Here is a 13859-nt window from a genome sequence, read left to right on the forward strand (position 1 = left end):
GCAAAACAATGGGAGGAAAACTGGGGACACTTCTGCGATGGCACCGCCAGATGGGCACTGCGATCGACCGGTGTGCCTGGCGCGCAAAATTTAAATATGATGTGCAAAACTTTCTGGATTTATAAGCTAAAACACTCTCAAAACAAATTTGAAATTTTTATAATTTGCAAAAAAATAATACTAACTTTGGGATACATCAATAATGCCAGCTAAGCTTGCACGGTTCCAATCACATATCTTGTAGTGTTCCTGGTTGTCTGCTCAGCGCTTCGATTGCAGAAGATAAACACTCGCCTGCTCATTCCGTTTGGGAAACATGCATGTGTTTTAGTTATCAAAGTATTTCGAAACAAACGAGGATGAGAAACCCGGAAGGAGCACCTGCTCTGTGCCTGGTGGGTTGCACGCGATTCCTTTCATGCTACATCAGCCAGAAAAGCGGTTGCCAGGTTTCATTGAAGAAAAAAAAAATACTCTGTGATGAGTGCAGCCACCACCGTTTGGACAAACTTGATCCGCAGAAAAAGCCGAAGGGCAAGAATACAGCCTATGTTCCCAGTTTGCCCGATCTGAAGTAGCCCACAGTTCTGATCATTGTGCAGGAACCACACTGCACACACATAAAAATACTTTTACAAACCCAGCGCTTGCTGTGCACATAAAAAATTTGCAAACGCTGCAGGAAAAACTGCAGCAACAATGGGCAAGCTGCGCACAGACATGCATGACCTCTGCTACAACCATTACTGCTGATCCGAGAGGCCCTGTGTTGCACCATTATGGCCCTGCTTTCCAGCAATGACTTCAGGCTGTAGCGGCAGAGGACACTGCTGTAGACTGGAGGGCTCCAGCCCCCCAGGCCGTCATCACATGAAGAGCCACATTTTCGCCTCTGGACGACACACTGCCCTATTCCAGTACACCTTAGACAATGTCAGCTTTCAAGTGCAACTTGTTCTGTTCATCTGCAAGACATATTGGGTCACTTGTATCATAATGAATGGAAAATACATAGTTGTGTCTAAGCCATAGCAAAAGCTGGTACCTATGTTTACTTTTCACATAGTATGTGCTTATATGGACAACTTTTCTGTTTCTTTCTTTTTTGCAGCTTCATGAAGCAGCTGACATTATTCAAAAACTCCATCTGATAGCCCAAGAGTTGCCTTATGGAAAGTATGCCCCTTCCTAATTGGTGTGCTTTGTTTCGTGTCACTTACAGAGTATTCATTTGGCTCCCTGCAAGTTTGTTTTCATTTTTTATGTCAACAGCAGAGTAAAAGTACACTTAGAAAATCTTTGTGCAACATGCTATCTGTGGAGCTTCCGGAATATTATGTACTTTAATTAGTAGCTTTGAAGCAGCATTTGAACAGACGATTACAGAAGAAATACAAACTGAAACGTCCTTGCAAAAAGTTGTAGTCTCCCACCCTCCTGTTCGTGTCCGCCCAGAGTTCAAGAACCCCACCCTTGCGGTTGTTTTGTAAATTTGCAAGGCAGCATGAATGTTGCTATCAAGAGGCTGATATAGTGAAATCGCAATAATTTGAAATCTCTTCATTTAAATTGACATTAATTGGAACTGCTCTCCCAGCCAAGTCCTATGTATTTGAATAGAGAAAAACTCCCGCGAATTCGAACACCTAATAGCCATGCAACGGTTATTTGGAACAAAGTCTCTCACTCCCATGCACCAGTTTTTTTGCCAAACCCGAAGCAAAGGCAAAGGTTCAGTGTGTCACTAGCTACTGTCATGTCACGTGCTGTAAAAATGACGAGGAAAGACATGCGGAAAGCTTAAACCGACCTAGAGCAGTGCATCCCCTCCTTTACCATCCGACTTAAAGGGACTGACAACCAATTCTTTATGGTACTCGTTTTTTTAGTGCATTAGGAAGCTTACTGGTCTGAGTGTCCAATTATACATTGGTAACACAAAAAACACCATGGAACATTTTTGAGAATTTTCCAATCTGCATTAAGGATGTACTCGTGCTCAAGAAACATGCTGGTAACAGTGATAGGTGAGTGCGATATTGATTATGCGCTGGCATTGGTGGGAATCGGACAACAAGTGTGACTTTAGTTGTCAGAAAGTAATATTTCATTTATCAAGTTGATGTACTTGCGGTTCAAGTTTTATTAAGTGTTGAATTACATGTACAATAATAGATTGTCTGAATCTACGTCCCAGCGACGGCTCCCTCCAAGTAACACAAATTGATCTCGAAGACCATGCTTTTCCTGGCTGCATGTGCCAGGCTTTCTTTTTTTTTTTATCCAAGCGAAGCTAAGTGCAGGAGCACTGAATTTTGGGCGAGTTGGTTTTGCATAGCAGAAGACAGTCAAGCGCGCACAAAGCGCTTGTGTTGTCTACACCTCCCTCTGTCCTTGTTTGTGCACGCTTGACCGTCTTCTGCAAGCTAAGTGGTAGGATATGACAGTAGTGCTATTATGGCAGTGCTGGCACCCATTCACGGCACAAGTCGTTGATGGCATTTTGTATCTCACCGAGACCACAGAAATCGAGGCACTAACTCGCAAGCTTGCGCACGTACAATAGCCCTCATGTGCGCCTGCAATGCATTGAACAGCTCTGCCGCTCCACTCGTTACCGTGATGGCAGTGTACATCGCTCATTAGCATGCAGTTTTTTTACTTCGTAATACACATAGAATAAAGTGCAGAGGCCTAATAATATACTTCAGAAGGACCGCGTGTTGGGCTAGTTGGGTCTGGCATAGTTACTTTCAGATATAGTGCAAATAAGTACACATACACATGAAGACACGACAGACGCGGACGAGCACTTTTCTGCGCCTTCAGCGCTCATCCGCGTCTGTCGTGTCTTCTTTGTGTATATGGGTACTCATTTGCACTATATCTGAAAGTAACTTAAACTAATAATATACGAACTGCAGTTTTAAGCGCTAAGTATGCTGTGCTTAATAATAGCCGACTTAGGTACAGTAATCTCATGTACTACATCCAAAGTGCCACGACTTCTCTGCCAGGCCGCGCGGCTTACTGGTTTTTGAGACTTTCATTACCAATTTAAAATTATAATTCCTTCATAAATCGCGAGTAGCGTACTGGATTCTATCACTATAGCTCATGGTCATTTAATTTCCTTCAATGTCTCACAACACATTCTGGCCAGTTATCAGTCCCTTTAAACGCAACAGGAAGGAAACGCAACAGGAAGGAGCCCCCAGCACGTGCTTGATCGCATTACTGCACGCTCACCTAGGCCCCCCCTCCTAGCGCATGCTCGATCACGTCATCTCCAACATTGGACATGCGGGAGTACAGCAAGTGTCAAGCCACCATCCTTCTCGACTCACCTTAGCATGTTTTCCCTCGCAGGCAAAGCAAATGGCGCACGAGGCGCAGTCTTGTCACACTTGAACTTTATATGGAACCTAGGCTTCTTCCGACATGTCGTGCACTAATGGAAGAAAGATAAGACTTTTTAAAAATGAGAGCCCAGTGATGGTTTCTGTTTTGCACACTGAACTGCACAATTGATCAGACGCTATATTTAAAGGAGCTCTCCTTAGTTTGAACTCTGCGTTAATTGAATAAATTTCCGGTCCCCTTGGAGTTCGAAATAACGAGATTCTACTGTTCAAGTGTATTGAAAGCTCCAAAAAGACCCAGGACTGGTTCCTATTTAAAAATACAATAAAATCATGAATTGATTAATACATCCCCACCATCATCGTAAGGGGACGACCAGCATCGCCGCAGTTTTAACATCTTAAAGCGACTAAAAAAACAAACATAAGAGGCTACTTAGCTTGGCAAAACGATCTTGCACCCCTTCTGCATGGAGTACGCACTGGAGCATTGAAAAGAAGTTTTAATCTCTTGTAGCCAAAAATGAACATTTCTTCTTTTCATCCACCCTACGGGCTATTCTACATAGCCTAATTATGCAATTAAGCAGAATACAAAAACTACTGGGACCTGCTCCATAAAATAGCCAGCAACATGCATTTGATCGTGTCCTCCTAGAGTGCTTTGGCATAATTTTAATCTTTGGCTTATATTAACTCTGACATCTTGCATACAAACAGAACGGATGCACTGTATCCTGTCATCTTCATTGTTTTCCTTGCTGAATTAACACTCTGTAGCCCAGCTTTGAACTCCCACTCTGTGCCTAATTGCTGACAAGTTCGTTATAGAGGTGGCTATACATATACAGTATAGACCACTTATAACGTAACCGCTTATAGTGCAGGACCGGATATAGTGCGGTCTTTTCATACTCCCGTTAATTTTCCCATAGTACTCCATGTATACACGTATCACTTATAGTGCAGTTGCGGGAAACGAAATACCGGTTACAGTGCGGCTGCCTGGGAGTACGGAAGTCAGCGGAGGCGGCGAACGCTCCCCTCAAACGGGCGCCCCAAGGAGTGCTCGACGAAGAAACAGAGACGAAGTGGAGGAGAAGGGCACGTGGTGCGAACGAACAGCCAGTGAGGCTGAAACCAGAATCTTGAGTGCGAGTCGTGAAATATCGTGGTGCGCATGGCGAGCGAAGGCCACGAAACTGCCAACGCCGGCCAACGCTCGCTTCACGATAACGGTAGTAAACGAAACTTCAGGGATAGATAGATAGATAAACTTTAATGCAAAGATAGTTTTGTCTTGCCCCAATGGGGCATCGCTAATGAGAGCGAGCCCCATTAGCGAGCGAGCGGTGCCAGCACAGCACGGCGAAGGGCGCACGTGGAGACCGTGGAATGTGAGGGAGGAGGGCAGCAGGTAAGCGGATTTCGCCTCGGCAACACCGCCGCTTTGGTGGCTCCCCTCGCCCTCCCTTGTAGCTCCCTCACTTCCAACTGTCAACGTGCGCGCCCCCGCCGCTCCAGCCGGCCCGGCGCCAGCTCCCCGAAGTTACATTTTCTGCCGTTATTGGGAAGCGGGCGTTTGCCGGCGTGGGGCAGTTTCGTTGGCCTGCCTGGGACAGCGCCGCTGCTTCCCTCTGTGCCGTAGCCGCACTGTGCAAAGTCAACACGTGACTAGAAAGAGGAAGCATAAAGGAGAAAGAAGGGTTCACTGCTATTTTCTACGCGTGGCTTCGGTAGCGTGGCTGAGACATCGACGCGTACACGCATGTTCCGGCACAACGCAGAATCGGCGACCTTGCCATTTGAGAGAGGGTGAAATTTCTGCCACGTTTTTTTCTTTCTTTTTTTTTTTTTTTTTGTTCGCACGCGACATTGAGGGGTCTCTCCTAAGCTTTTACTTTATGGTGGTGCCGGAGCAATACTAAAGCCCCTTGATAATTCTAAAGTACCGCCACTCTTTGTACTCTGCCGCCCGCGCGCGACCTCCTCGCCCCTCGTGAGTCCCCTCCACGGCAGACGTTCTTGCGCCCGTTTTCCTGCACGATGATTGGTCTCCCTGCTCTTGCCCTTCGAAACAAGCGGAGCTTGCGTTTTGCTGGTGTTTTGCTTTTTCGTTTGCGCCATTTTGCGCCTTAGCTCGGTTGGCTTGGCGTATAGAGAATGGCGCACTAACATTGCACGCTGTTTCGTGCATTGTCTGCTAGCACTATGCCGTGCTGCTGCGCATATAACTGCAGCAAGAAGCGTGATGGCTTGCGCAAGAAGCAGTGGCTGCACAACATTGGCCGAAAGAACTTTGTTCCGACAAGGAACAGTATTGTTTGCGAGGTAAGGCACCTTTCTTATTGCTCATATCAAAGCATCCCCTAATGCTGCATTTTTTCAATTCTTCCGGCCTGCTCATTAGCGTTTTTGTTGTGGCAATTTGTACGTTGCATAAAAGTGGGGTTCTCCTCAGAATGCTGAATATTCTGCTGGAACTCCATCACCTCGCACGTCGTCAACTGTTATTCAATCGGAAATGCAGCATTATAGATTCTGCTTTCCACTTAACAAATATACCTGAAAATACAGCCTCTCGATCAGACTTTTCGCGATTGTTAGGATCTGTTGCCTGTTTTACTCAAAATCGGAATAGCAGCTTGTAGAGGAGCTATTTACAGCTTCGATGTGTGTGTCAGTCACTTAAAAACAATGAATGCAGGGCCTGAAAAAAATTAGTGGGAAGTATACCCGTGGTATCGCACGTGATGAGCACCAGCTAGTCCACATTTTAAGGCGAGACCCTTAGTTGGATATGTTTCAAGGTGAGCGTTTGAGGTATAGAAAGTAACGTGACCTAATGAAGGCCACAAGCGAGCCAAATCATGTCCAGCCGTGTATAATAGATTATAATGATTATCAAAGTAAATTCATGACTGATTAGTGATTGGATTAAGGTGGATTAAGGTCAAATAAGGAGAGCTAGGGTCGATTAAGGAGGATTCAGTTGGATTAGAGTGGTTTAGGATGGATCAAGATGTAATAAAGAGGATTAGGGTGGATTAACGTTGAATAAGATGCATGAAGGAGGATTAAGATGGATTAAGGTCTATTAAAGTGTATTAAGGAGGATTAAGGTCAATTAAGGAGGATTAGGGTGCATTGTGGTGGATTAAGATCTATTAAGATGTATTAAGGAGTATTAGAGTGGATCAAGGTTGAATAAGGTGCGTGAAAGTGGATTGAGGTGAATTACAGTAGATTTTACAAGACTCGCATTCGCGTCTGTTAGGCGATAGCTAAGGACACCTGGTAATCTTTTTCAGTTCTTGAATTTGCTTTGAACTGGTTTGCCATGCACGTGTGAGTGGGTGACGATTATTATTTGGTTTTCTCACGGATACGGGCAATGTGCAGGAGGCAATTGCGCACCCTTGTTGTTGACTTCTAGACTGAAGCCGGGAATCTTCGCTTTAATAGCGAATGCGTTACAATCGCCTTTCTTCCGTTTTGTTCTGTGGGTAAACCTTTTCTATCCATGTAACACGAGCCGATGTCATTGTATCAATGCGCTTTGATTACGAAGGTTGAGCAATAAATAATGATAATGGTTATGATGTAGCAATGCAGGGAATATTATGCACACAATAATGTTTAGCACTGCAGTGTATTAGCCACTTGTACTTGTATACAGGACGTTTTATTCAACCTGCCTGAGTGATTAACTCTTCGATAAATGTTCTAGCTACATTTCACTAAAGACCAATTTGAGCTGTGCATATCACAAGAACTTGGGAAAAAAAAGCTGACAGTTCTGACAATTTTCTCCCACCGACCTGTCGTGAAGTACAGGAAGCCCCTTCGACAGCGGCATGAACCTTGAACTGACAGTAGTAAGTGATTGCTGCTGCTTGCTCCTTGTCCCGCCTCTGATAATTTCAGCAATAATGATCTCGGTCACTTAACGACGCAGCGAACGACACTATGATCCTTTATGCAGAGCCTGTCGCCACCGCATGCTTGCCCGCAATCTACAGTGCGTCGGCAATAGGGCCCCCCACTAATCAAAATCACAATTTTATCTATCCTACTACATAATTTAACGGTATGTCGGTGTGAACTATCAAAATACCTTATCCAGAGGCGTTTCTTTTGCCTAAAAATATAGAATGCCTTCTCCCATAGGTATACCCAGTATATTTTTAAGCTTCATTGACATCGACGCCTAAAGAATAATCTGTAAATACCTTTCCTCAGCTTCTGTTATTGTGGGCGATGAGTGGTTGCCGGCACCGCTTCATCGTACTGAAATTGCGCAACCGTCCTATTCAATGCAGAAACCACAGCACAAAAGCTACTTTGACATTGAGACAAACACATGGACGGACGATGCACTCGCCAGTAATTCATTATAAAAAGGCACGCTGAATATAATAGCTGTTGTGCAGATGCGCGCACATGCAAGAGAAAACTGCCAAACACAGAGCGATTTGCCACAAGCAATACTAAATCAGATGCACAAAGTAAAGCAGCGTATCATGTGGCTGAAAAAAATAACTGGACTGTAGAACTCGCCTCAAAGCTCCTTTTACATCAATGTGTGTCATTCATACGGCTTTAAGATGAAACCAACCTCCTTATAAACGTTGCCTTCAGCATTCTCCGTGGTGTTATCATCATCATCATCATCATGATCATCATCATCAGCCTATATTTTATGTCCACTGCAGGACGAAGGCCTCTCCTTGCGATCTCCAATTACCCCTGTCTCGCGCTAGCGTATTCCAACTTGCGCCTGCAAATTTCCTAACTTCATCATCCCATCTGGTTTTCTGCCGACCTCGACTGCGCTTCCCTTCTCTTAGTATCCATTCTGTAACCCTAATGGTCCACCGGTTATCCATCCTACGCATTACATGGCCTGCCCAGCTCCATTTCTTCCGCTTAATGTCAACTAGAATATCGGCTATCCCCGTTTGTTCTCTGATCCACACCGCTCTCTTCCTGTCTCTTAACGTTAGTTCTAAGATTTTTCGTTCCATCGCTCTTTGTGCGGTCCTTAACTTGTTCTCGAGCTTCTTCGTTAACCTCCAAGTTTCTGCCCCATATGTTAGCACTGGTAGAATGCAATGATTGTACACTTTTCTTTTCAACGACAGTGGTAAGCTCCCAGTCAGAATTTGGTAATGCCTGCCGTATGCACTCCAACCCAATTTTATTCTTCTGTAAATTTCTTTCTCGTGATCAGGGTCCCCTGTGAGTAATTGACCTAGATAAACGTACTCCTTTACAGACTCTAGAGGCTGACTGGCGATCCTGAATTCTTGTTTTCTTGCCAGGCTATTGAACATTATCTTTGTCTTCTGCACATATTCATCTTCAACCCAATTCTTACACTTTCTCGATTAAGGTCCTCAATCATTTGTTGCAATTCGTCTCCATTGTTGCTGAATAGGACAATGTCATCTGCAAATCGAAGGTTGCTGAGATATTCGCCGTTGATCCTCACTCCTAAGCCTTCCCAGTCTAAGAGCTTGAATACTTCTTCTAAGCATGCAGTGAATAGCATTGGAGAGATTGTGTCTCCTTGCCTGACCCCTTTCTTGATAGGTAACTTTCTACTTTTCTTGTGGAGAACCAAGGTAGCTGTGGAATCCTTGTAGATGTTTGCTAAGATATTCACGTATGCCTCCTGTACTCCTTGATTACGCAATGCATCTATGACTGCTGGAATCTCCAGTGAATCAAATGCCTTTTCATAATCTATGAAAGCCTTATGGAGAGGTTTATTGTACTCCGCATATTTCTTGATTACCTGATTTATGACATGGATATGATCCATCGTAGAATATCCCTTCCTGAAGCCAGCCTGTTCTCTTGGTTGGATGAAGTCAAGTGTTGCCCTGATTCTATTGGAAATTATTTTGGTGAATATTTTATACAATACTGTAAGCAAGCTAATGGGTCTATAATTCTTCAGTTCTTTGCCTCCCTTGTTATGGATTAGTATAATGTTGGAGTTCTTCCAGCTCTCTGGTACACATGAAGTTGTGAGGCATTGCTTATAAAGGGCCGCAAGCTTTTCAAGCATGATATCTCCTCCATCTTTGATTAAATCTACTGTTATTCCATCTTCTCCAGCAGCTTTTCCCCTGGTCATGTCTTTCAAGGCCCTTCTAACTTCAGCGCTAGTTATAGAAGGAGCCTCTATATCCGGTTCATCACTATTTTGATGAAAGTAGCTTGGCTGTTTTGGGCACTGTACAGGTCAGTATAGAATTCTTCCGCTGCTTTTACTATGTCATCGAAATTGCTGATGATATTACCATGCTTATCTTTATTTATTTATTTTTTATTTACCAGAGTACCCACAGCGCCTTCAATATGCATTACAGTGGGGGGGATTTCAGTGCATACATCTTGCGTTGTCCTATGCCAAGCTTTCTTCTTACTGATTTAATGCTGCGTCCATATTTTACGGCTTCCTCAATCTTTCCCACGTTATAATTTCGAATATCCCTTACTTTTTTCTTGTTGATTAGTTTTGACAGTTCAGCGAATTCTATCTGATCTCTTTAGTTGGACCATTTGTTATCTTGAGTTGGACCTTGAGTTGTTATCACCATTTTTCAAAATTTTCTAGGCGCGCAACTGGCCTAAAATCATGGGCCTTTATTGAATTCTGCAGCCCTTCCGCAGGATCCCAGGCGCAATAGCGTGCCGTGCGCAGCGCGAGCAGCCGGCGGGCGAGGAGAATCGAGGAGGAAAGCGCGGCGGGGAGGAGAGTGTCGCTACTTTCAAATTATCAAGGGGCTTTAAGCAATACCGGTCGGAGGCGCCGCCACGTGATTTGGTTCGAATTAACGAAATTCGACTGTAAATTGAATACAAACGTTCTAGCCGCATTCCTCGACTGTTGCATACGCGTGGAGGCTCGGTGCATATGTTTTGCATATGTGCGGGCCTTGAAAATTGTTGCTTTAGTTATAGTGGCGGTACCGCTTATAGTGCGGATGTTCGCGACTCCGGTGACTTGCGTTATAAGCGGTCTACACTGTAGTACTTTTCAGAGCACTAGAGTTTTACTTATTTATTATATATAGATAACACCAGAGATAACTGGTGTAATTGAACAACAAAAGTACTAAAGGGCAGAACCTGCAAGAGATGAAATAGGAGATATGCAAGAGACCCACCATGCTCCTGTACAAATGCACATACACAGGTCATAAATGCAATATGGCACAAAGCGAGTGCTTTCTGACAAACGACCACCAAAAGAAGCCAATGGTTGCAACGCACACCTACGCGGTGGCAAATGGCGGACAGCATTTGGAAGTGACAAAACATATCCGATGAAAGAAGCAGTGTGATGATTGCGCACACAATCCACTATCTTTAATGAAAAGCAGGAAGGGATGGGGTAAGCTGGGTGGAACAATGCTCGCTCTTTGCGAAATTAAGGAAAGGCCTATGATGTGACAGTCTGAGATGGGTGGGCCAAGCAAGATGTGCACAGACTGAATAAATTCAGCACGGTAAAAAAGAAAAAGAAATCAAAGATGAAAGAATCAAACTGTGATTGCCCATCCATACAGCTGGTAACTGGCCACGTTGTCTTGATATGCCAAGCCCCTTTTAGCCAGTTGCGTGCATCGCTCATTTTGTTGTCTGCTAGCAGCCAGTCAGCTCTTGGTGAGTTGCCAGTCGCAAATTATCCTGGCTGCTCTAGCAGCCCATCAGTAGCCAGAGACCATCTAGACTGATAAACATGAATGTTTTTCTATGCTCTAGCATCCCGCAGGTAGCCAGAAGCGTAAGATAGAAGAGGACCAGGGATCATATGGTAAACAGTACAGGGAAATTTTGATAAGAGCTTTATTTTTTTTTTTAATCTGTAGTCGGCAGTCATATTTATGCAGCCCTACACTGGAAACAATCGCAAATGATGAGTGTGGTAGCAGTTGTATACCAGCATGTTAGAGAAGCCAACATGTGCAGGTCCGGCTGTAAAAATTTAATCTGTTGCTTATCAAGGCGATAGTCATGTGGTTCATGCTTTCAGAATTGATTATTTCTTAAGTAACATATACTTTTTTTTGCTATTTCTTGTCAGACTGTTTTTATGCTTTAGTAGCTCCAAGATCTGCCAGTAGTGTTTGTCTGGACAGCACTGACAGCCTGTACACACAGAGCCTTTACGACCCAATGAGTTGTTACGTGTCTGGAAACCACATATCACCACCAAGAATACTGGGAGACTCCCAAACTCACGCGCTTACAAAAGCACTTATTTATTTATTTATTTTGTTTATTTATTTATTTTTTTTTGCAATACCCTCAGGGCCCATGCGGCATTACAGAGGGGGTGGGTGCATTCAGATTATAGAAGCGCAATAATGTAAACAACAACAAAGCTATGTATGAAAAAACCAAAACAAAACAAGAAAAATAACAATGATTAACAGAGCAGGTTATTCTAACAGGTCAATACCAAACGCCTTGAATGACAATACCGTTAGCAACATTATTGTACATGTAAGATACAAAACTTATTGAATTAACAAATAGCTGCACAGGTTATTCTGTGAAGTGGTGAACAACTGCGGCCTTGAATGACTGTACTTCTGCAATGCTGGCGATGGCACTGGGAAGGTGGTTGGTTCCATTCTGAGCTAGTCTGGTATAAATGAATCATGAAACAGGTTAGTATGGCAAAAAGGTATAGCGACCTTAATGCTGGTGATCAATATGGGCTGATAAATACGATGGTTGTGATAAAAGTTTGCATTTCAGTGACTGGTTCAAGAAAAAAATTTTATGAAAGAGACAAAGATGTGAAATTTTTCTTCTTAAGTGCAAGTTCGGAAGGCCAAGATTAGATTTCATCAGCGAAACACTGGCAGTATGGGAGTAGTTTGATACGATAAAGCGAGCTGAGCGGCTGCCGCAGCGAGTGAAGGTTCGTGCGGTCAATCGCTTCAACGGAAACTGAGCGGCGTAAGCACATCGCTTACAAAGCTCAGAGCCGTGTGGAGATCGCTTTCAAGATACGGTGCGCGCGACAACACCGACAGCCGGCACAGGCGCGAACGCATTCGTTGGCAGAGTAGAAGCTGCCCTCCCTCCTGTGCTGCCTTCCCGCTTTGCTCCTTTCACATGGGAGATTGCGTCGCCAGTTCCACTTGCGCCCAGTTGCAAGATATGCATTTGGTGCCGCGGCACAGCGTTGTCTACCCTCCCTCCATCCCATACCCCCATGGCCTTCCGCGCGATGGAAGTCGCGTTTGCTCTCCGCTGTGCGTTCGCTCTCCGCTGTGCGTTCGCTCTCCGTGAAGGCCCGCGTCCCCCGCAGCCTTTCACTCGCACATACGGCACGCGACGACGATATTATCGCCCTTGGACTTGTGCTCCACGTCTCATGCTCCTCCTCCGTATCGCCCTCGTTGATCTCCCCCATTGGTTTGCGCACCTCGTTGAGAAGCGTGCTCGCTACCGCCCTTGTCAGCGCGATTTTCCCACGGAAGTCGCATTATAACCGGTATTTCGTCTCACGCGGCTACACTGTAAGCGGTATGCGTATACATGGAGTGCTATGGGAAAATTAACGGGAGTCTGAAAAAACCATGCTATATCCGGTCCTGCACTATAAGCGGTTACGTTATAAGTGGTCTATACTGTACTTACGAAAGCCGTGCTGAGATTCGCTGAAAAAAGGAGTTATATTTCAAAAATGACACAAGATGAGAATAGATGATGTGTTCCAGAGGTTTACAGGGAATGCTCGTTAAAGAAATAGGTCTGTAATTGGGAGGTGACTGAGGGTTACCAGAGTTGGAAACAGGAACCACCTTTCCCACTTTCCAATTGTCTGGAATTTCACAGCACTGTAGAGATTGTGTGAAAAGGTGCGACAGAAAGATAGCGGAATATGCTTTACTATTTTTGAGACTCTTTGAGTTGATGTTATCAATACCACAGCTAGATGAATGAATGAATTCTTTTAAGAAAAGGGAGGACTGAAGGTCGCTGGTGGGGGAGGAGGGACATACGAGGAGAGGCAGACACCCACTAAATCGCGCGAGCCAGGCCGCTAGCAACGCCGAAGTGGGCTAACTTTACTGGGTGATCGGGGTTTTCGAGAATGTCGTTTTGTAAAGCTTCAATGTGGAAATGCAGAAATATATTGTTGTCGTCCCGATAAATATTTCACGTGGGACAGTGTAAAATGAGATGCTGCAAGTTGGCTTCGCAGACGGAGTGGCAGAAAGTGCATTTTGTGGGGCAGAGGCGTCAATGCCCTTCTTTTGGTCAGCCAACGTCTGCCATTTGTGAATTCTGTCAAGAATAGTAGCCGTGTTGGCAAGTACTTTATTTATGAATATTTCCTGGGATCGGCTGAGGGCGAGGTCCTTAAACATGTGAGGAGGAGTGAGATGTTTGAGTCTCTCCCTCTTAGCGTACGTAAGGAAGCGACGTATTCGTGCCATTTCGAAATGAGAGTTCGGGGGC

At 44.6% G+C, this 13859-nt stretch overlaps 1 protein-coding gene across 1 annotated transcript in view; it reads left to right on the plus strand.

Annotated features, from left to right (window-relative positions):
* The window catches only part of LOC119464428 (exocyst complex component 5-like), a 223009-nt gene that overhangs the window by 37764 nt on the left and 171386 nt on the right, over positions 1–13859 (plus strand). Inside the window, exon 4 of the mRNA XM_037725388.2 lies at positions 1112–1176. Within this exon, the coding sequence (XP_037581316.1) occupies positions 1112–1176 (65 nt within the window). The remainder of the gene's footprint in view (positions 1–1111; positions 1177–13859) is intronic.

This window comes from Dermacentor silvarum, chromosome 9, assembly GCF_013339745.2.
Source record: "Dermacentor silvarum isolate Dsil-2018 chromosome 9, BIME_Dsil_1.4, whole genome shotgun sequence".
NCBI lineage: Eukaryota > Metazoa > Arthropoda > Arachnida > Ixodida > Ixodidae > Dermacentor > Dermacentor silvarum.